The 22,848-nt window shown below is 50.5% G+C and overlaps 1 protein-coding gene across 1 annotated transcript in view; it reads right to left on the bottom strand.

Annotated features, from left to right (window-relative positions):
- Window positions 1-22,848, bottom strand: part of LOC135905121 (potassium/sodium hyperpolarization-activated cyclic nucleotide-gated channel 1-like) — a 111,637-nt gene that overhangs the window by 56,210 nt on the left and 32,579 nt on the right. Inside the window, exons 6-7 of the mRNA XM_070532325.1 lie at window positions 10,688-10,837; window positions 8,767-8,988 (exon numbers count right to left, since the gene is read on the bottom strand). Of these exons, the coding sequence (XP_070388426.1) occupies window positions 8,767-8,988; window positions 10,688-10,837 (372 nt within the window). The remainder of the gene's footprint in view (window positions 1-8,766; window positions 8,989-10,687; window positions 10,838-22,848) is intronic.

Raw genomic sequence — 22,848 nt, 5'->3', positions numbered from 1 at the left:
TTTGTAGTAGAATTTCATTTTGGTATTTCTAAGAACACCTAAAAACACCTGTCCGCCTAAGAAATGAGAAAAAGAAAGAAAGAAAGAAAGAAAGAAAGAAAGAAAGAAAGAAAGAAAGAAAGAAAGAAAGAAAGAAAGAAAGAAAGAAAGAAAGAAAGAAAGAAAGAAAGAAAGAAAGACCTAGGGTGCTTCTATCTAAATAGATTCAAAAGGAGAATTCGTTTTTCTCGGCAACCACTGCAGCAAACTTGACAGGGTCTGACTTTATGACTTTATTGAAATTTAGACAATACACAGTTCTCCGGGTGAAGAGGGCTAAAGGTGACACACATGGTCACCTGACTAGGCCCTAGACATTTAAAGCAAAAACTTAAAATCTAGTGACTTTTGGTGTCGAATTTTCGATTTAGGTCGTCAATTTGTTATTAAAAATTGACAAACATCGCAAATTTCCAGAAAACGAGACTATCAAGTTTTCAACTCTGTAACTCAGTAACCAAAATGATATCACAATTATGTGAATTGCATCTAATATTACATCTAAAGCGGACAAATTTGATATGTTGCACATGAATCTTAACAAAGAAGTTTAGTAATATGGAAATACAACTTTTGCAGAACCCTTGTACTCAACGTAACGAATTCAGGTAAGATATAAATTGACTTATCGAATTTGTCCGCTTTCAATGATCTAATGGATGCTGTTTACAGAACCACCATATTTGTTCTTGATGCAGAGCTATTTTTGTAAGCATTGTGCTTCTATTTCTTTCTAGTTTTCGTATTTTTGAAACATCTCTTAACAAAATTCAGGCCGTAAATCGAAATTCCGCTTCCAACACTCACTAGAATTTACCTTTCTCTCTCAAATGCAACAAATTTTATTCAAATCGGTCCATGGGTTATCTCAGAAAAGCGTTTCTTCGTTTTACACGTATTTGAATAGGCCGCGTCGGAGCTGGGCTCGAGCTAAAGCTTCCTCTTAAAGGGACACTAAAGCGAAACAATAAATCAGTTTAGACTAATAAAGCATTGTCTGAGTACCCTTTACGCAGTCATATCAAAATAATGGCTTGGTTATTAGATGAGGAAATGAAGGTAGTAGTATCAGTATTCGAATTTCGCGCGGGAACCCCGACGCCGGTACGTCAGTGTGACTCCAGGGACTCCAAAGTATGTTTTCGCATTTGGGCCGCGTTGGCTGAGTAAAGGTTCCCGAAACTTGCTATGTTTAATATCTGGTTCCTTCAGAACACAATGTAGTCAATCTGTACCGTTGTATAAGCAAGTAGGCCCTAGAAGATGCCATCAAAATCCATGACGTCACAGCGACCAGGTGCGCGAACTTCAAGAAGGCGTCGCCACCCGTCTTTCGTTCTTGCGCTTCATCTGGCTTACGAAGCGTCTTATGGTGGTGAGAATGGTGTGTTTAGTGTTGTAGAAAGATAATTTACTGATGCAGAACAAATAGTTTTTCTCTTTAGTGTCCCTTTAAAGAGGCCGTTGACGTCCTCGCCTATAGTTTACGAATCGCTGCTATGCGCAATCGCGTTGGCGACTGCTTCTCAGCGCATTAGGACGCCATGCATATCCGTAAGACCTTAGCCGGTAACTAAACGTTTCTCATTGCTAAGCACGCACGCATTTGCACACGCACGCACCAGCTCAAGCACACACGCGCAGACGGAGCTCAACTGCGTGACCCTTTAGCACAGTTCACAAGGTGTTAGCGTGGGCGAGTTGGTAATCTATTTGAAATGGCTAAAGGCGCGTCACCGACGCCGTGGTTGTCTTAACTACGTTTCTTCGTACAAGTCCCGTCAGTAACGCGTTTTAACTACAGTTAAAACTGACAGCGCAAGCGCACATATGTATATTTAGCAATGCAGTACAAGCAAATATCAAACACCGACACTTGCAAGACCGTGGCGAATTCGCGCGTGTAAAGGCAACATTACGAACATTCTCCGACATTCCGCTGACACAGTTAGTCGGCGCGGAGGCTACCCCACACACGACCCGGGGTAAAAAAAAAAAAGTCCGGCAAACTGATAGGGGTGTAAAAGGCCGCGATAAAGCGGTCTCCGAGTAGACGGTTTCTGTCCGACTCGTTGACTTTTGCGTTTGCTGCAGCACAACGTCCGTCGCGTCGCTTTCGACAGTCGTAGCCGGTGCGTGGCGTATATCACGGCACAGATAACCTGTCATCGCGCCCTTCGGGGTCTTGACACGTCTCCTCTCTCCGTATTAATACCCTGATATATGTATGACTCCTTTTTTTTTCGTTTCTCTGAGTGAAGGTTTCTGTTATCTAATGAGTCAACGAGAGTCTCAAACTGCCACGTTCGTTCACCTTTTGTGTATTATGTTTTAGCGTTCAATGTGTTATAGTTCAGGGTCCCTTTTTGTTTTCTTTTCATGGCTTCGTTCTTCTTTTTTACTTTTCTTTACACACGATCAAACTTGCGAGCTTTGACTATTGTTATCATTCAATGCGAATATGAAACCTCTACCTGCGTGCATTACTGCACTGGACTCATTACCCATGACTGGACCCATTACGAGCTTTTAGCTACGGGTCAAAGCAGTTCGTGGAAATTCACTGTACGCTTTCTGTCACATAAAATTTATTTGAATTGAACTGAGACACCATAGCCTTTCTCTGTGAGGACACTGTGGAAATTATATTTCCTCTGAAGTATGGAACCACTGTACTTGCACGTTACGCCACTGAGGTAAGCTTAGCTACTTGAAAGTAGTTAAGCTTAATAACCGCGGGAAGCATACCTTCTTTTTTTTTCTGTTGCTGATGATGATGATGATAACGGTGATTTTTTTTTTTCGGGCAACTCATCGTCGCGTGGATATTACAATGAGCTATGCGATCACGTCGCTTCGCCGCAGACGGGCATTGTTGTCGCGATATTAGACTGTTCTTTGACAGCTGATGCTTCCAGCTTTCTCTCTGACTGTCGCGATACGCCTACAGTGTGAGCTGAAACTTAAGATAACACGCGATAAACGGCGGTTGAAAACCGCGGCATTCCGTTCGACTACCGCATGCATGCAACTTTCGCTGCCTCAATCATTTATCCGCGTGGTGTAGTCACGCGATCGCTCAACAAAAGTCGGGCTCCCTGCTGCCCCGATTGTCAGCCACCTGCCAGTGGGGTTTCAGCGTTATTGTTTGCGTGGCCGGTTACACGTAGGCGCCAGCGGTTGTAAAAGGAGACGCGCTGCCCGACAAACAAGCCCGGCGGCAGAGAGTTGCAGCCGTTGGGAGGAGCTCTTAGTTTACGGAGAGCGCGTATAAGCGGGCTAACTGAGACGGGACTACTGCCATTCGATGCGCGGAAGCAGTGGCGTTGCTGTGAAGTCAACCCATCGCCTCTTGACCGCACCCCTTTCGAAAGATTCCGCGAACGGGCCAGACGCCCCCAACGAGCGTAAAAGTGTTTGTGTCCTGCAAAGTGGTGAGAATAAGGAGTCCGCTGCACAAGGATTTATGGCAATAACCTCGAGACATTAGAGAGGCTTAGTTTAGGGGACGCAAGCGGCTTGCGTACGCAAGAACTAGGGGCGACAGCACTGCGCATGCGCAGAGCCGTCTGCGCAGGCGCAGCACCGTGGCCCCTAGTTCTTGCGTACGCAAGCCGCTTGCGTCCCCTAAACTAAGCCTCTCTATTGAAACTCCGGACTGCGCAACTCTGGAGGTGCGTGCGCACTGCACGTCGCAGTGTGATTGGACGAACGACGGGGCGAAGGCGATGTCGGGAAAGCTTTTTAAGTACGTGCAAAGCAGAGATTCGGCAAAGCTTGAAAAGACTGAAATTGTAGCGTCATTGCAACTTTTCACTCGCAGTATTTACTACATGTATGTATATATAGTTTCCGCTCTATCATTTGCGTATTCAATCTTAATAAACAGTTCACCGCTTGCAATCAGCGTCAAAGCCTTGCACACCTACTGTAATGTGACCTGGCGAGGTTTCGGTCAACGACGTCGAGGTGAACCTCAACTCTGCCCTGTCGTGCGATGTTAGATTTATTCTTGTATCTTCAAAAGCATCGTAGACCCAGAACCACAGGCCTGCACTTCTCCAGCGCACGCACAAAAATGACGCCAGTTTAACTTCACTGCGTACTGCTATTGTTCAGAAGGGAGTATAGGTTTAGTCATGTTGGGAATTCATCGTGAGTACACAGCGTCTGAGTACACAATGTAGTAAGAACAAAGGACAGGTAGAGAAAGGACGAGCTTGTCCTGTCTCGACCTGCTCTTTGTTCTTACTGCGCTATGTACTCTGTACAACGATGTCATTGTTCATTGGTCGCCGTGGTAGAGGGCTGCCTAAAGGTAACATTCGTCCATAAAGGCGACACTAGCGTGTTGTCTTTAGAAGCGTGTAGGTTGTGTGTTGCCTATAGGCAGCACACCAGGAAAAACAAGAATTCTTGCTGAGTTTCGGTATTGAGTACTGTGTTCCTGGCTAAACGTTTTCGGCCGACACTGAACGACAGGCAGCGAGCGTCCCTCGTTCGACTGGAGCAGGAGCACAGGACGAGGAACAAATTTCGCACGACTCCTTTTCTTTTGAAAGCACAGAGGAGACAGACCGATGCAAGATCCCCGGCTGCAGTTGTATCATGCTGGTAATGCGAAACAAATAAAACGCCCACCTATGTTTTATACCCGACGAGAACTGCGCGTACAAGTTCCAAACTAAGCCATGAGAGGCTTGCGGTGAAACTCGCTTTCAATGTTCTACCTGGTGCTGTCCCATTACTGCTGCAAAACGTTTCCTCAAAACATGTTTAAGGCGAACAGCTTTCTTTGGCTTTTTCTCCCGTTGCCTGGGTTGGCGGCGGCCGGACTTGTGATACAAAAGCGCCCAGGGAAAGGGTACGTGCCTTCGGGTAATAGAGTTGCGGGGAGAGGCGAGATAGATGGCAGCGGGGCGAGGGGGGAGGACAATCGCTCGATGCTTCGTTCGTTCGTTCGTTCGTTCGTTCGTTCGTTCGTTCGTTCGTTCGTTCGTTCGTGCTATGCTTACATTGAAATCCTCGTCGGTTGTTCCTGCACAGTTTTTTTCTGATCGTCGAATATGGTTATTCTAGTGTATTTTGCACATTTAAATGAGAAATAAACATTTCCTTCGGGTATATATATGTCTCCTCCTCTTACAGGAGTTAGATGAACGTGTGCTTCACAGCTTGAAGAGAGTTACTACAAACCACGTACACTTGTTTCCTTGCAGGGCTGTTGATCACTGCGCTATTCTTCTGTACATTAAAGAACGAACGCCACAAATTTATATTGAAATCTATAATGTGTCCTATCGTATGGGACAAGATTACTATGCCCAATAATGTAAGCCATGCGCGCGTACAGATGTATATGTATGCGATTGCAACGGTAGCGCCAGCAGCACGAAAGTGTGCCGTCGTTTCTTATTGCCTTCTTTTTTTTTTTTTTACTGCGACGCATTCTTTGCCTATTCTAGTGACTTTGCGGTTCCTATCTTGCACGATGCGCCAGGGAATGGGAGAACTGTGGATAGAAGTACGGAGCAGCAATTGGCTCGATCGGAAGGCGTTACGTACGTCATAGGTGTCGTCGCAGTCATCGTCGCCGTGCCATCATCGTCGACGTCTATATGTCACCGCCATCTTCCTCACACGGGGACACACACGGGGACACGTTGCGCCTTATGGAAACACTTTGTGCGACCCAAACAAGGCTCGATAGCCAGCTAGCGACAAAAAAAAAGTATCGCATAATATTCGTTTGCACAGTGCGTGGAATCCACAGAAATTTTGTAACAGTGCAGCTGCTAAGGGGAGGTCCTGAACTGTTTTCGTGGCGGCGGTGAAATCCGTCGGTGAAGGTCGGCGTGCGGTGGCGTGCACGAAGCACACCTAAAGCTCCATGGTGTGTACGTGGTCGATATCTATGGTCCGTCATGCACTCTTGTCATACTATGCCAATTTTGGCACATACGAAGTTAACGAATCGACCATGAGAGCACCAAGACGTAGGCGGCTGTTTCATGACTTACATGACACGCATGTCATGACAATAATGTAATGACCTATTATTTATGTTCGTCCTACATTCTTGTCATACTATGCCAATTTTGATACATGCCAAGTAAACGAAACGACCATGAGAGCACCAAGGCGAAGGCGGCTGTTTCATGACCTACGTGGCACACATGTCATGATATTCATGTCATGACCGATCATTTATGTTCGTCATACATTCTTCTCATACTATGCCAATTTTGGTACACACCAAGTTAACAAAACGGCCATGAGAGCACCAAGGCTTAGGCGGCTAGATAGATACTGTCAAAGTGGCAAATGTTCGCCAAGAAATGCTTCGCATTTAAGAGTTGTCATCCCGCTCGCATTAACGTTCGGTGTCGTCCACTACGCTTCATGGAGGGGCGAGAGTGCGCGAGAAGAAACGAGTGTGAAGCGGGGGAGGGCGTGGGTTACTAACTAAATACCAACAGCCTATGTGGGGGCCCCGAAGCGGTCGGGTGCTCAAATATGCTACATCACAAAACACGTAGCCAGCTGAAACGCGCATTCGGACGCCAGCGAAGAATGCAGGAACATGCGTCGGATATAACGCATACTATAAAAGTACTACGCTCGAATGTGGTGAAGCATGTGAAAAGTTTTCTTGTATATATAGCGAAGGAAGTGCAACGCATATAGTGCATGATCATAGGGGCCGGCGTTGATGCGCTGAAGCAACCTGATTTAGCAGCAAACTGCATCCCCGGCAGCGTTTTTACAATTGCTAGCAATTGCTAGTAGGTACAGCGGGGCGTAGCGCTTTTCACGGCGCTCGATGTTTCTGCGCAGGCGCGAGTTAAAGCGCGTACGAGAGAGAAAATCTGGGGGCCTTTGCTCCTTGAATATGTGAGTCTGCCTAGGCACAACGGAGGAGGTTTCTTAACGCGTGTTCTATGCGTATGTCCCTTAGACATGCCAGCATTGCGGAGTGTGGCCCAGTTTGTTTACACTCCGCCGCTGGCTGCCCGCGCGGTGAGGCAATGGGCACGGATGCCCCATTTGGTGATTGCTGTGTCTGAAGAGGGAAGGTTCTGATTGTTGTTGTATAAGTCGCGGGTCGCTTTTTTAGTCGCGACGATAGATTGCATTTCTTTACAAGCACTGCTCCAGGAGGGCACATGTAACCGGCAAACGGAGGCCGCAGGAGAGCGCCTGAGGTTATATGAAAGCAGGCGCCGCAGGATCTCCGGGACACCCAAGCTGTAGCGGGGGGATCAAAGCTGAAAGCAGGGCGGCCCCAACCCACAGGCCGCCCTACTTCCAGCTTCGATCCCCCCGCTGCCGCTTCGGTGTCCTGGAGACGCCGCCAATAATGCGAAATAATGACACGTTGTTTCAATTAGTAAAAACAAAATTGAATTAATATAACTGCGTCGAGCCTCCAACTTGCGATGCTAAGTTGAGCGCTATCGCGCCCCGCGACTTCTGCCAGCACACCTAGGGACAAGCGCATACAACACGCGCTAAGAAACTCCTCCGTAGTGCCTAGGCAGAGTCGTACATTCTAGGAGCAAAAGTCCCCACATATCCTCTCTAGCACCCGCTCTTATTCGCGCATGCGCGCAAACGTCCGTCGTCTCCGTAAATGCAATTGAAAATGCCCTCCCCGGCAGGCTTCTTTTACCCCAAAGAGTGCCTCGAAAGCAGGGCCGCCGTTGAGAGTGGTTGACCACCTTTGAGCAGCGCCGCGCCACTGTGCACCCCAGTGGCGACCCAGTACTGTTTGACGTGTTTCTTTGTGCCGCTGCTTTTAGCGTGAAACTTAAATATCTTGTCAAGTAGTAAAGCGGATTGTGGTATCATTAATCTAGCAGTGATAATAGTGCGTGTGCGTGCGTGCGTGCGTGCGTGCGTGTGTGCGTGTGTGTGTGTGTGCGTGTGTGTGTGTGTGTGTGTGTGTGTGTGTGTGTGTGTGTGTGTGTGTGTGTGTGTGTGTGTGTGTGCGTGCGTGCGTGCGTGCGTGCGTGCGTGCGTGCATGCGTGCGTGCGTTAAATTATAGGGAGTGGGCCAACTCAAATTTAGGGATGGGCCAACTAAAACATAGGGGTGGGCCAACTGCAAATTTGGGTGTGAGCCAACATGAGACTTTGAGGTGGCCCAATGTCCAAAACGCTGCTGAACGTCCTTCGAGTTTTGAACATCTCGCAGGCAAGCGAGCACGTTGAGACGTTTGGCGCGCTTTCATTAGGCCTTACCAAGGCGCAGTCAGGACGCAGGGAAGAGCTTGCATGGACAAAAAACGCGTGCATAACACAGGCTTTCGAGAGCGACAGGTACGGTGACATGGCTTCGTGGCAATGCACCCTCCCCTCACGCAATGCCTCACGCACTACTGAGGCAGCTGGTGTTCCCTTTCGACCGCTCTGCTCCGATGAGGCGCGCTCGTGCCCGGCGTTCCGGCTTAATTGGTACGATATCAATAAAGGGGCCGGATGCGGTGAGAAAATCTGGCAGTTGTCTACTAAAGCCTAAGCATTCTTTACCACCGGGAAGGTCATGGGCAGACATGCATAAGCTCGGAAAAGCAGGCAAGCAAAACTAAGCAAAAACGAAGTCACAGCTAGTCGAGCCAAAGAATGCCTACGCATTAGTAGACCATTCTCAGAATTTCCGTAGCTTTATTTTAACAGCGACGCGGTAAAATATTTAGCAGAAACAAACGTTGTAGCGCGACTTGCCCTCTCCCGCCGGACGTTCTTGGTGAAGTCCTTGTGGGCGAGCAAGTTGGCCCCGTAGCCCAGAAGTAACGCCTGCCAGAGGGCGCCAAAGAACATGCCCATCACCTGGATCCATTCCTCGACGAGCAGGCCGGTCTTCTGTGCCAGGCCGTAGTTGTTGGTCATCATGAGGGACACCGTGTTGTGCACAGCCCACGAGTACTGCTCCCACCAGTGTTTGTCCTGCACCCCAAGTGGCGTATGCGTCAGGACCGCTGGCTCGTCTTCGAAGAGCAAAGGTTACATGTAGAGGGCCTGCTGGGCCGGCGTCGTAATCACGCGTGTGCCTTCAATTCGTCGTCCTTGTTTGACATGCCATCACAGTCAAAGTTTACGCGGATACTTCTTTAGCATGCATGTCTAGCCCCTCCCCCCCCCAACCCCGCCACTATGGCATCTTGTTCTATCTTTTTGTAAGACGAGGCATTCGGCATCAGTACTTGTCTAGTTAGCCGATAAGAAACTGTAATACGATGGCATTATGGTATCCAATCTTTGGATGATTTCTATCATTCGCGTAAACTTCCTCCTCCTCGTACGGTCGTGTTATGGGCTACTGATGATCACTTATCTCCTTGTGATCTCCATTATAACCAACTGAGGCTGTCCAACGCTTTACACCCCTTGATGTAGCGACGCTGCCAACCTACTCGTCAGGAGGTTATGATCTGCTGTTTCTGTCTACTTATGATACATAATCTGCATATGCCTCCGCAAAGGTGGTTATCACGCCCCAGTGTCCGTAGTCCACTGGTAACACAGAAGCACTAGAATGGCAGCTTGGGCTTGTTGGTTTTCCATCCTGCTAGTAACAGCGCAAAATGTAGACAAGAGACGAGACAAGAAGACACCACAAGCGCTTGTGGTGTGTTCTTGTCTCGTCTCTTGTCTACATTTTGCGCTGTTACTAGCAGGACGGAAGCACTGCGACCGCGGTTTACGCGCAAAGCGCGTCATAAGACACGACACATATTTTGACATTCATGTCGTGTCCGTCCTATTGCAATCCTTGCTGGGACAGCAGCACCGGCGATACGTCAACGATATACTACACCGCGAAACGTTAGCCAGCCAAGGATAACTCAAGTCATACTTCTGGCGTATCAAGGAGGACGCTTTCGATACATATGTCGTGCGATTTTGGCGAAGGATCAAACAAAATAGAAAAAAAAGCTCTATTGTTACCCCACGTACCAGCTGTTGAGCATGCATGGTAACACCGTTGTGACAGAATAGTACCGTTCCGTGCATCAACACTCGCTACGTTCCTTTGCGTTTCTGTAATTCGTGATTTTCTTCCCCTGAAAATGTCCAAGCAGTGACTTGTGTGAGTGACGACAGGTGAAGGCATAGAACACTGTTCTTTTTTTTTAGTTCGGCATGCACGACAGCAGAACTTCCTATGGCGGAGGGTCGGGCGAGTTGGTGAGGTATGATCTACGCACACAGTCACACAAGAACGAGACACAAAGAGTGATACACGCACGCAGCGCTGACTCGCAACTAAATGCATGCCGGGCTAGTTTAATTGAAGGGAAGAAACGACGTTCACGAACGGGAGAAGACATAGTCAAGAGTAATGTACGAGTCATTTCACTTTTTCATCGTCCAGCGTATCACTGTTAGCCAATAGGAATTGTATATTGCTCTTCAATATGTCGTTTCTCGTTCGTGATCATTTTATTTACTTCAAGTATTGAATTGCATGCCCGGGCGTTTATATCACGTGTATTACCGGTAAATGTTTTACTTGAGAGTCGGCACTGTGTGCATGGGTCATTCTCTGTGTCTCATTCTTGTGCGCGCCGCATACCACGCAGAACAAGGGCAAAGCTCGAACGCGCAGGAAGTTGCGGGAAGTTGAAGGCAGGACGCCACCCACTTGCAGTTTGGCGATGGATATCCACGACTGCGGCGGGAAACCCATCAGGTTGCCGACGAAGAACTGAAGACAGGCGTGCCAGTGCACAGCCAGAAAGATGAGCGCCAGGATGTTGCCCAGCTGCAGATACACGCCCGTCGTCTGGTAGAACTGCAGCAGACGAGACAACAAAGGGAGCAGTCAAATGGAACCGAAACCTTAACCTAGCAACCTTTATGGAGGATGCACATTTTTGATTTCTTACGCACTTCTAAAACAGAGGCAATGCCGTCACCTTCACTTATTGAAACTTCGAGTAAATGTCCAGAGTACTTCGTCAAGGTTACGACATAACTACTCGGGCAGGGGCAACTCGGAAACTTCTCGTAATGTTTCGTTGAGTAAAAGTGCACAATATCTTTTTTTTTGTATCCATCGACAACCTCAACAGCCTTTCTGTGTACATAGTAATTAGATCGTATACCTCCTTCAGGCACCAAATGATTCTGTTCGTTGACAGTTATGCTTCACGGCATTTCTTGCATCTTCCGAATCATGAAAAGCGTACATCTGCAGCCCGGATCACGGACTTCCAATTCTCTTGGGATTTTGGTCCCGTTTACAGAATGAGGGCTCATGCGAAAACTCTCTACGGGAACCTCGGATATGATAAAATTAATTACTTCATGCCTAGCATACTTGGAAAGCCGCCTTTGAGCCACTTGAAACACGTACCTGATGTGAGACATTGTGAAGAACAATTAAAAAGGTGAACCCTTTACGTGACATTTTTAGCGATACCAACGGCAAGCACGCATTTCAACTCGTTGTAGTGGAACACTTACACGCTGTGGTGGCCTAGTGGCTTTGGTGTTGCGTTGCTAAGTCTTGGGCACGTGATCCAATCGCGGCCGCGACAGCCACATTTCGATGAGGGCGAAATGTAAAGACGCCCGTGTATCGTGCGTTCGATAAACGTTAAAAAAAAACAGGCGGTCAAATTAATCCGAAGTTTCCCGCTACGGCGTGCCTCATAATCATATCTAGGTTTCGGAAAGTAAAACTCCAGCATTTGATTTAATTAATCGGCTGGAATATCTCACGCACATTGCTCAAGCTTGCTGCACAGGTCCAATCAGAAGTGTTTCAAGATCGATGTGACCATTTTTAACTATTGTTATTTTCATCAGCGGTATTCTTTTGATGCACAATCCCGGCGCGCAGAATTGTGCACGCAGCACCTGAAAGGAATGTACAGACGAACAAATGTCTGGCCCACGCTTAGTGCGATCATCTGCTTTAGAAGGCCTGACATTAACTGATGCGTATTTGCTTTCGCGCTCGTCGTCATGACTCAGCGCGAAATAGTTTTGTTGTTTGAGTGACGTGATTCATTGCATTGCCATTGAAGCATAGTTCAATAGCGTTCCACACGGTTGTCGGTTGGAGCTGCAGTCGCAGAAGGCGCATTTGAGACAGACTGTTCGAGCCGTAGTATGCAGTCTTTTACGCAACCGCATCCGTTCCCTACCCTCAACTCGTCGTAATAAATAGTAAATCGTAAAAGTTTACGTCCTAAAGGTACACTCGGGCCACGAATGGTGACGGGCCCGGGTTTATTTTTAATCGACGCGTCATCCATCGACCTGATAACGCGCACCAAAATCCATATATATATATATATATATATATATATATATATATATATATATATATATATATATATATATATATATATATATATATATATATATATATATATATATATATTGTTACAAGCACGGGGAAAAGGGGTTTATTTAGGCGTGCGAGAACAGGAACGGCAGGCTACGAAGAACAGGAATGGCCGCTGCACAGTCTTCGTTCTCCTCTTCCCCTCTCTTCTTGATCCCCGCGTCCCTTTGACGCGCTTGGACGTAACATACCTCCCCTCGCAGACAAAGCCCCCTGGGCGAGTCAACTAGCTTGCCGTGGCGTGCATGATTTCAACCGTGCGACATGCGCGACTTGTGTCCTAGCAGAACGTCGACCAGTGTTCGTGAGGCGCGCGAGAGTATAGTTCACTTCGCTGACTTTGTCGATGACAACATACGGTCCGTCGTAGTTTGCCAGCAGCTTTTGACACAAACCGCGCTTCCTTGTGGGTGTCCAAAGCCAAACGAGATCACCAGGGTTATATGTAACTGGCCGATGTCGTGCGTCGTAGCGGGCTTTGGAGTTTTCTTGTGATGCCAAAGTCCGAAGACGCGCAAGTCTCCGAGCCTCTTCAGCGAGGCACAGCGTATCGGCGACCGTAGGATTGTCGTGGTGGTAAAAAGGGAGGACAGTGTCGAGCGTATACCGGGGTGGCCGAGCATATAGAAGGAAGAAGGGGCTGTAGCCGGTTGTCTCGTGCTTGGCTGTGTTGTATGCGTAAGTAATAAACGGTAGAACTTCATCCCAATTCTTGTGATCGGACGCAACATACATGGAAAGCATATTTGTGATAGTTCGATTAGTGCGCTCAGTGAGGCCGTTCGTTTGCGGATGATATGGCGTCGAGTGCCTGAGGTGCGAGTTACACAAACGCACAAGCTCTTCCACTATATCTGCCGTGAATTGACGTCCCCGGTCGCTTATAATAACACCAGGCGGTCCATGTCGCAGAACAATAGCGTGAAGTAAGAAGAGCGATACTTCGGTGGCGGTGGCTGATGGTATAGCCGCCGTCTCGCAATAGCGCGTGAAATAGTCGGCGCAGACAATTATCCAGCGGTTCCCCTTAGATGACTTTGGAAAAGGTCCTAACAGATCAATTCCAACTTGCCGAAAGGGTGAGCTGGGAGGCGGCACAGGTTGAAGGAGACCAGATGGGGCAGTGGTTGGGCGTTTCCGACGTTGGCACTGTATGCAGCTGGCGACATACAACTCAACCGAATGTCGCATCCGGGGCCAGTAAAAGCGTTCTTGAATGCGATAAAGGGTGCGCACAGTGCCTAAGTGACCGGAGGTAGGGTCATCGTGCATAGCCTGAAGGATTGCTGGCCGGAGACACTTCGGCACCACTAGAAGGAAGCGTGCACCCGTGCTTGAGTAGTTCCTTTTGTACAGCAGCCCGTCACGTACACAGTAGCTGCTTGTTGCACTTGAATGGGCAGAAGTGAAGAGTGGCTCCAATTTGGTGTCTGTCCGTTGTTCTGCTTTGAACGCATCGATTTCTGGAAAAGCGGATGTCACAGAAGCGACGAGATGATCAAAATCGTCTGCGTCGCAGTCCGTCGTAGTAAGCGGCATACGGGAAAGGCAGTCTGCGTCAGCATGTTTTCGGCCACTCTTGTAGGCCACAGTGAAGTTATATTCCTGCAACCTCAAAGCCCAGCGCGCAAGGCGACCACAAGGGTCGCGAAGGTTCACGAGCCAGCACAGGGAATGGTGGTCTGTGACGACTTGGAATGGGCGTCCGTACAAGTACGAGCGAAATCGCTGAACCGCAAAGATTACAGCGAGGCATTCTTGCTCTGTCACCGTGTAATTCCGTTCAGGTTTGCTTAATGAGCGGCTTGCATAAGCAATCACGTGCTGACGGTCATCATAGCGTTGGACCAATACGGCACCCAGACCAACGCCACTAGCATCTGTGTGGATTTCTGTCGGCGCAGTAGGATTGAAGTGGCGAAGGATAGGTCGAGAGGTTAACAGGAACTTCAGCTGACGAAATGCAGAATCGCACTCGGGTGTCCACTCAAACCGTGCGTCTTTATGTAGCAGATTTGTCAGAGGATAAGCGACGTCAGCAAAACCAGGAATAAATCGGCGAAAGTAAGAACAAAGACCCAGAAAACTACGAAGTTGCTTCACTGACTGCGGTGCACTGAATGCTTCGACAGCTGCCGTCTTGAGGGGATCAGGCCGGATACCGTCTTTGTCAACAAGATGACCCAGCACAAGGGTTTGACGGTCACCAAATTTACATTTCTTGGAGTTCAGAACCAGGCCGGCGTTTTTGATGCAGTCGAGGACAATATTCAGGCGCGTATTGTGCTCATTGAATGTGCGCCCGAATATAACAACGTCGTCAAGATAGCACATACAGATGTTCCATTTTAACCCACGCAGAATGGTGTCCATGAACCTTTCAAAGGTTGCTGGAGCGTTGCACAACCCAAATGGCATCACATTGAATTCGAATAATCCATCCGGGGTTATGAAGGCTGTTTTCTCTCTGTCTGTCGGGTGTATCGGGATTTGCCAATATCCTGAGCGCAGGTCCACTGAAGAAAAATAAGAGGCCGAATGAAGGCAATCAATTGCATCATCAATCCGGGGCAGCGGGTAGACATCCTTCTTAGTCACGGCGTTTAATCTTCGATAATCGACGCAAAATCTCCAGTTACCGTCTTTCTTTCTGACGAGTATGACCGGAGCTGCCCAAGGACTCGAGGATTCTTGTATTATCCCATTTTTCATCATGTCACTCACTTGTTCCCCGATTATCTTGCGCTCGTTAGGCGACACGCGATAGGGCTTTTGCCTGATCGGGCGCGCAGATCCCGTATCTATGGTATGGCGCGTTCGTGACTCGGGAATCGAGAACGCTTTGTCCGGCTGCGCAAAGTCAAACACTGACAGATGCTTAGAAAGCGTATCCACCAAGGTATGGCGCTCCCTTGTGCTGAGCGACTTGTTTATCATAGACAGAAGCTTTTTGTCTGAGACTTGGCGAAGGTCAGCAGGTTCACACGGCGAGTCTGTTAGTACGGCTACGGACGAAGACGTGTATTCTGTAAAGTAGGCGAGTTTCAAGCCGTCTGGAAGCAGGACGAGTTCTGCCGAGCAGTTGGCCGTCCACAAGCCTGCACGCCCGTTGCCGATGGATACCACACAATGAGGGACAAAAACGTTCTTCTTCACACAATTTAGATGCATTGGCTCTACGGAGGCATCGAAACTGTCTCGAACTTCACCGCGACATACAACCGGCACGCACACCGAGCTGGACGCAGGCACAACAGTATCTGCACACACACAAAGTTCACCTTGACTGCAAGTCTCCTCTAAGAGCCCGGACGAAACATGACCATCGACGCAAACTTCCCCCGTGCGACAATCAACGGTCGCACCACACTGCCGCAAAAAGTCGATGCCCAAAATCACTTCGTGCGTCGATCGGGGAATAACTACAAACTCCGTCGCGAAAATTCCACCAGCCAGGGACACTTCAGCAGTGCACACACAAACAGGGCGTAAGGACTCGCCGCTCACTCCACAAAACGTTGCAGCCTGGTCCCACGGAAATACAACTTTGCGCCCCAACCGACCTTTAAAACCGAGACTCATTACGGATACAGTTGCCCCGGTATCCACTAAAGCCATTGTAGCAACACCATCAACTAGTACATGCACTTTGTTCTTAATCATAGCAACTGCAGGGGGCATTTCTGTCGATAGCACGTGTCGAGCGACCTCACCCCCATCGGCCGCGCTAGCTAGTTTTCCGGTTGTGAAGGTGAGGCTGAGCGGCGCACTGGCGATGGAGATTGACGTAAACGCGGTGCACGAGAAGTTGGCGGTGGCGTCAAACTCCTGTCAGATGCCGGCGAGCGGCTCCGGAAGCTTCTCTGCCAGTAGTCGTTGCCAGGAGGGACGCCAGCTGACCAAGGGGTGGTGCATGACTGTTGAGTTGTCCTCGCAGGAGGTGTGGTCCTTGTTGAAGGCCCCGATCGACGATTCCACGTTGTTGGGCGACGATTGCAAAATCTCGCTATGTGGCCCACGACACCGCATTGGAAACACACCGGCAGATGCCGGAAATTTCGATGTTCCTGCACGTAGTCACGCATGTTGCTGTCGACTGCATAGCCAGCAGATGGGTCCCATTCATCGTGGCTAGGCATCTGCCGCACGGAGGCGTGCGTGCGGCGAGGGCGTTGGTCGTAGTCATGATCTTGATAGCTTAGGGTCCCTCTCGTTTGTGGGGTAGACCTATACTCGACGGTCGCTGAGTGAACCGTGGGTTGCCATGCGGTCGAAACGGCTGTGTTTCGCATCTCGTGTGGTAAGTACGCACCAGCGATGCCGGGTGTGCAACGGTACATCTCTTCCCGATGGAGCAACTCTTCGCGAACAATCTGCCGTATTGTTGATGGAAGGTCAACACACGAACTCGGGTCTACACTTGCCACCGTTGTGACATTAGCCAGGCGACCAAACTTCGGTATTATCCGTCGCATTTTCAGCGTCTCAAAGGTCCTGCAGTGGCGAATGACGTCAGACACGGAATCCAAGCTTTCTTTGCCGATCAAAAAATTGTAGACGTCTTCGGCTATCCCTTTCAACAAATGTCCAACTTTGTCCTCTTCAGACATTTGAGAGTTCACTATTTTGCACAGTTTCAGCACTTCTTCGATATACGTCGTACAGGTCTCGCCGGGAATCTGAGCTCTTTGCGAAAGCGTCTGTTCGGCGCGTTTCTTTTTTGCGCTGGAGTCTCCAAAACACGCTCTGAGCTCCTCTACGAAAAGCTCCCATGAAGTGAGCGTGTCTTCGTGATTCTCATACCAGACGAGTGCTGTGTCGGTAAGAGAAAACACAACATTTGACAACTGTGCGGTCGAGTTCCAACCGTTAGATCGGCTCACCCTTCGGTAGTTTGTGAGCCACTCGTCGACATCTTCTCCGGCTTTTCCTCCGAAAGTGAGTGGCACCCGGTAGTATTGCCACGGAACGCCAGGTGCTGGCCTTGAAGCGGCGTCAGAACCTTCGGGAATCTGGCAGGCGTATTCAGTCATGTCAGGCGATGGTGGCGGAAGTCCGGCAAGTCGACGGCTTCGGCGAAGTTGTAGCAGCGTAGGCTCCGTGGTTACGAGGTGTACCCCACACCTCCACCAATTTGTTACAAGCACGGGGAAAAGGGGTTTATTTAGGCGTGCGAGAACAGGAACGGCAGGCTACGAAGAACAGGAATGGCCGCTGCACAGTCTTCGTTCTCCTCTTCCCCTCTCTTCTTGATCCCCGCGTCCCTTTGACGCGCTTGGACGTAACAATATATATTGCTACGGGGTCGTATTCCCACTGACGAAGAGCCGAGCAGGAAGACGACGAAGACGACGATTGGAAGCTAGCGCGGGCTGTTGCCTCTTGGTCAACTGCGGCGTATTGCCTTGTAAATATACCTGTAAATAGCTTTTCGTCGGTGTCTTCCTACGTAACATATTTGGTGGAGGTGGACGTTCCCTGTACCTCGTCACGGAGCTTCGCAGTGGACGGTACGTCGAGCCTACCTTCATGGCTCCCGGCGACGCCAACCCGACTCCACCGGCTCCGACACCTGCTGCCACTTCGACGACCTACATCACCCTCTCCGCTCCCCGTGATCCTGGCGTATTCTCGGCAAAAGATGGGGAAGACGTCGAGGACTGGATCAGCCTTTACGAACACGTCAGCCGCAATAACCGGTGGGACCCAACTATCATGCTCGCCAACGTCGTCTTTTCCCTCGGTGGCACACCTCGAGTTTGGTATCGAACGCACGAAGATGAGCTGACCAGTTGGGATTCGCTTAAGCAAAAGCTTCGAGACTTGTTCGGCAACCCCTACGGTCACCAACTTGCCGCGCAGAAGGCGCTTTCCGGTCGTGTGCAGACGTCAACGGAGCCCTACGTCACGTACATTCAGGACGTCTTGGCTCTATGCCGCAAAGTTGACGCACACATGACTGAGTCCGACAAGGTCTCCCACATCCTCAAAGGCATTGCCGATGACGCCTTCAACTTGCTCGTATTTAACAACGTCGCGACGGTGGATGCCGTTATAAAAGAGTGCCGCCGCCTGGAATTCGCTAAAAGCCGACGTATCGACCAACAGTTTGCCCGTCTGCCCAACACCCCAGCGACATCTTCCTGTGCCGACGCTCCTCGTCCCAACTACACTGGCGATGTTACCAGGATTGTCCGGCGTGAGATCGAGGCCGCCTATCCGGCTGCGTTCGACTCCAGCCCCTCCAATGCACCTGCAGTCACTGTTTCCCTGATCCAGGCAGTTGTCCGCCAGGAGTTCGCCAACATGGGTATTCACACCATCTGCTCGGCCCATCGCCCTGATCCCCACCCGGCATCTTCGATTCCACCCCGTCCCGCACCTTCTTACCCACCTCGTTTCCGCAACCCCTCTGAATGGCGCAGTGCAGACGACAAGCCAATTTGTTTTCACTGCCATCGAATTGGGCACATTTCTCGGCACTGCCGCAGTCGCTGGAGTTCCCTGAACCAGTCTACATATACTGCCTACTCTCGCCCCGCAGGTGGCCTTTCTCGTCCCTATGCTGCCCGCTCAGATAATGCCGCCACCGATTCTCCTGCGCCGAACCGCCCATATTCTCGTTCGCCTTCGCCCCAACGACGACAATCTCGCTCTCCCCAGCCCCGTCGTTCCTATTCACCGACTCCCTTCGGACGCCGCTCCCAGCCGGAAAACTAGACGATGCAGCGCCTCGAGGTGACGCTGCATTGCTCCATACGCCGCCAAATCCTCTCCTGACGTTGCCCACTCATCTGAACCTTCTTGACGTGCAAGTCGACGGTGTTCCTGTATCAGTTCTCATAGACACTGGGGCGCATTTGTCGGTAATGAGCGCGGATCTTCGTAACCGGCTGAGGAAAATAATCACGCCCGCCACGACGCCTGTTGTCCGTGTCGCCGATGGCGGAACAGCCCCCGTAATTGGTATGTGTGCCGCCCGCGTCTCCTTCGCCGATCGCTCCACTACCGTGCTATTCACAGTCATCGCTCACTGTCCCCACGACATCATCCTCGGCTTCGACTTCCTCTCCGCACATTCTGCTCTCATCGATTGCTCCGCCAGTACTCTCCGCCTCGACCTGCCTGTTCTGGATCCCGCTGAACAACACCTTCCTCGCCTCAGTTCCGTCGACTTCGTTCGCTTGCCACCTTCGGCACTGACTTACGTTGACTTCGTGTCATCCCCACCAGTGCCCGACGGTCACTACATCGCGGCTCCTATGCGAGACGTCCTCCTTACACACGGGATCACACTACCTCATACTATTTTATCTATTACGGAGAATTGCGTCTGCCTGCCAGTGGTCAATTTTGCCTTGACGACACAGGTGCTGCCACGCGGGATGTCTCTGGCCCAACTTTGCTCATTCGAGGATCACTCTGTAGCATCGATTTCAGTAGAAGACAATTCAACCGATCCTCCTCTACCATCGCAGTCGGCAACTTGTACCATCTCCAACTTACAGAAAATGATTGCACCCGACATGCCGTCCGAGCACGCTCGTGCGCTCTACCGCGTCCTGATTTCCTACCAAGATATTTTTGACTTTAACGATCGTCCTTTGGCCCAAACAACAGCTGTTCAACATCGCATTAATACCGGAGATGCCCCTCCTATTCATCGCCGCCCTTATCGAGTATCACCGGCTGAGCGTCAAGTGATTCACACCGAAGTTCGCAAAATGCTTGCCAAGAACATTATTGAACCGTCATGTAGTCCATGGGCGTCACCGGTTGTGCTGGTAAAAAAGAAGGATGGCTCATGGCGCTTTTGCGTGGATTATCGGCACCTTAACAGGGTTACCAAAAAGGACGTGTATCCCCTACCTCGGCTTGATGACGCCCTTGACTGCCTCCACGGTGCTCGCTATTTCTCCTCTATTGACCTTCGCTCCGGCTATTGGCAGATTGCCGTGGACGATCTCGACCGCGAGAAGACTGCCTTTGTAACACCCGACGGTCTTTATCAATTCAAGGTGATGCCGTTCGGCCTATGTAACGCTCCTGCCACTTTTGAACGCATGATGGACTCCCTTCTTCACGGTTTCAAATGGTCCACGTGCCTGTGCTACTTGGACGACGTTATAGTATTCTCCCCAACATTCGCTACGCACCTCGAGCGCCTCTATAGTATTCTCCCCAACATTCGCTACGCACCTCGAGCGCCTCTCAGCAGTCCTGGACGTTTTTCGGCGAGCCGGTCTGCAACTCAACGCATCGAAGTGCCAATTCGGCCGTCGCCAGATTACCGTCCTTGGACATCTCGTTGACGCGAACGGAGTGCAACCGGACCCAAGCAAGATCCATGCTGTTACGCACTTCCCTGTTCCGAAGTGTGTCAAGGATGTGCGCAGCTTCATCGGCCTTTGCTCGTACTTCCGCCGTTTCGTCAAAAATTTCGCGGCCATAGCACGACCACTAAACGAGCTTTTGAAAAAAGACGCCCCTTTCCAGTGGGGCGATAACGAGGCCTCTGCATTCTCGCTTCTCATCGATCTTCTCACAACGCCTCCCGTTCTGGCCCATTTCGATCCTTCTGCGCCTACCGAAGTCCGTACCGATGCCAGCGGTCACGGAATTGGTGCAGTACTGGCACAACGCCAGCGTGGCCACGACCGTGTTATCGCATACGCCAGCAGGCTCCTCTCGCCCGCCGAGCGCAACTATTCTATCACTGAGCGTGAGTGTCTGGCCCTAGTTTGGGCGGTTGCGAAGTTCCGCCCATACTTATATGGCCGACCCTTTTCCGTTATCACAGACCATCACGCGCTTTGTTGGTTGTGCTCATTGAAAGACCCTTCAGGAAGACTTGGTCGCTGGGCCTTACGCCTCCAAGAATATTCGTTCTCTGTCACCTACAAATCTGGCCGACTACACAAGGACGCTGACTGCCTGTCTCGCTACCCGGTAGACGAGCCTGGCGCCGCCGACAGTAGTACCGCCGACGGCATTTTCTCTGTGTCTGCCTTCGCTAACATCGCCGATGAGCAGTACCGAGACCTATCGCTGCGAGTACTCATCGAGCGTCTGCGCTCTACACCTACCGACGCATCCGTTCGCCGATATGTCCTCCAGGGCGGCATTCTGTACCGAAGGAGCTTCCTCCCTGATGGCCCTGATCTTCTTCTTGTCGTGCCACAACATCTACGACAGACTGTGCTCTTTCAGATGCATGACGCACCCACTGCAGGACATCTTGGCGTAACCCGCACGTACGACCGCGTCCGCCGCCGCTTCTATTGGCCTGGTCTTGCTCGCTCCGTCCGACGCTATGTTGCTGCCTGTGATCCCTGCCAGCGTCGGAAAACGCCTCAGGTGCTACCTTCCGGTCATCTCCAGCCGATCCCCGTCCCCGTGGAACCGTTTTTTCGTGTTGGATTAGACCTCCTCGGTCCCTTTCCCACGTCATCCTCTGAGAACAAATGGGTAGCCGTCGCAACTGATTACGCCACCCGATACGCTATCACGCGGGCTCTACCTACCAGTTGCGCCACTGACGTCGCGGACTTTCTCTTGCGTGACATTATCTTAGTGCATGGCGCCCCGCGACAGCTGCTTACTGACCGTGGTCGTAACTTCCTCTCGAAAGTTATCGCCGACATTGTGCGTTCCTGCTCTATTCAACACAAGCTGACTACCTCATACCATCCTCAAACCAATGGCCTGACAGAGCGCTTAAACCGTACTCTTACCGATATGCTGTCCAAGTACGTTTCGAAGGACCACCACGACTGGGACGTTGCCCTTCCTTACGTCACCTTTGCTTACAATTCTTCCCGGCACGACACCGCCGGATTTTCTCCATTTTATCTACTCTACGGTCGCGAACCGACCTTGCCTCTTGACACGGTACTTCCTCCTGCTGCGACCTCAACAACCGAGTATGCGCGCGACGCCATCGCCCTCGCCGATCATGCACGCCAGCTTGCCCGTGCTCGACTGACGGACTCGCAAACCACGCAGCAGCGTCAGTACAACGCCCGCCACCGTGACGTACAGTTTTCGCCTGGTGCACTCGTGCTCCTGTGGTCGCCCTGTCGTGACGTTGGACTTTCCGAAAAGCTCCTTTCGCGATACACAGGGCCCTACCGCGTGCTGCGCCAGGTGACACCTGTGACTTATGAAATTGCTCCTGTGAGCTCAGCCTCGTCATCTACTCTGGCGTCTAGTGATGTCGTGCACGTCAGTAGGCTCAAGAGCTACTACACTGCTTCAGAGTCCAGCCTTTAGTCGCTCCGGGACGGCGCTTTTGCCGCCGGGGGTAGTGCTACGGGGTCGTATTCCCACTGACGAAGAGCCGAGCAGGAAGAAGGCTAAGACGACGATTGGAAGCTAGCGCGGGCTGTTGCCTCTTGGTCAACTGCGGCGTATTGCCTTGTAAATATACCTGTAAATAGCTTTTCGTC

The sequence above is a fragment of the Dermacentor albipictus genome, chromosome 1 (assembly GCF_038994185.2).
Source record: "Dermacentor albipictus isolate Rhodes 1998 colony chromosome 1, USDA_Dalb.pri_finalv2, whole genome shotgun sequence".
Lineage (NCBI taxonomy): Eukaryota > Metazoa > Arthropoda > Arachnida > Ixodida > Ixodidae > Dermacentor > Dermacentor albipictus.
This window is presented reverse-complemented; position numbering and strand designations above follow the sequence as displayed.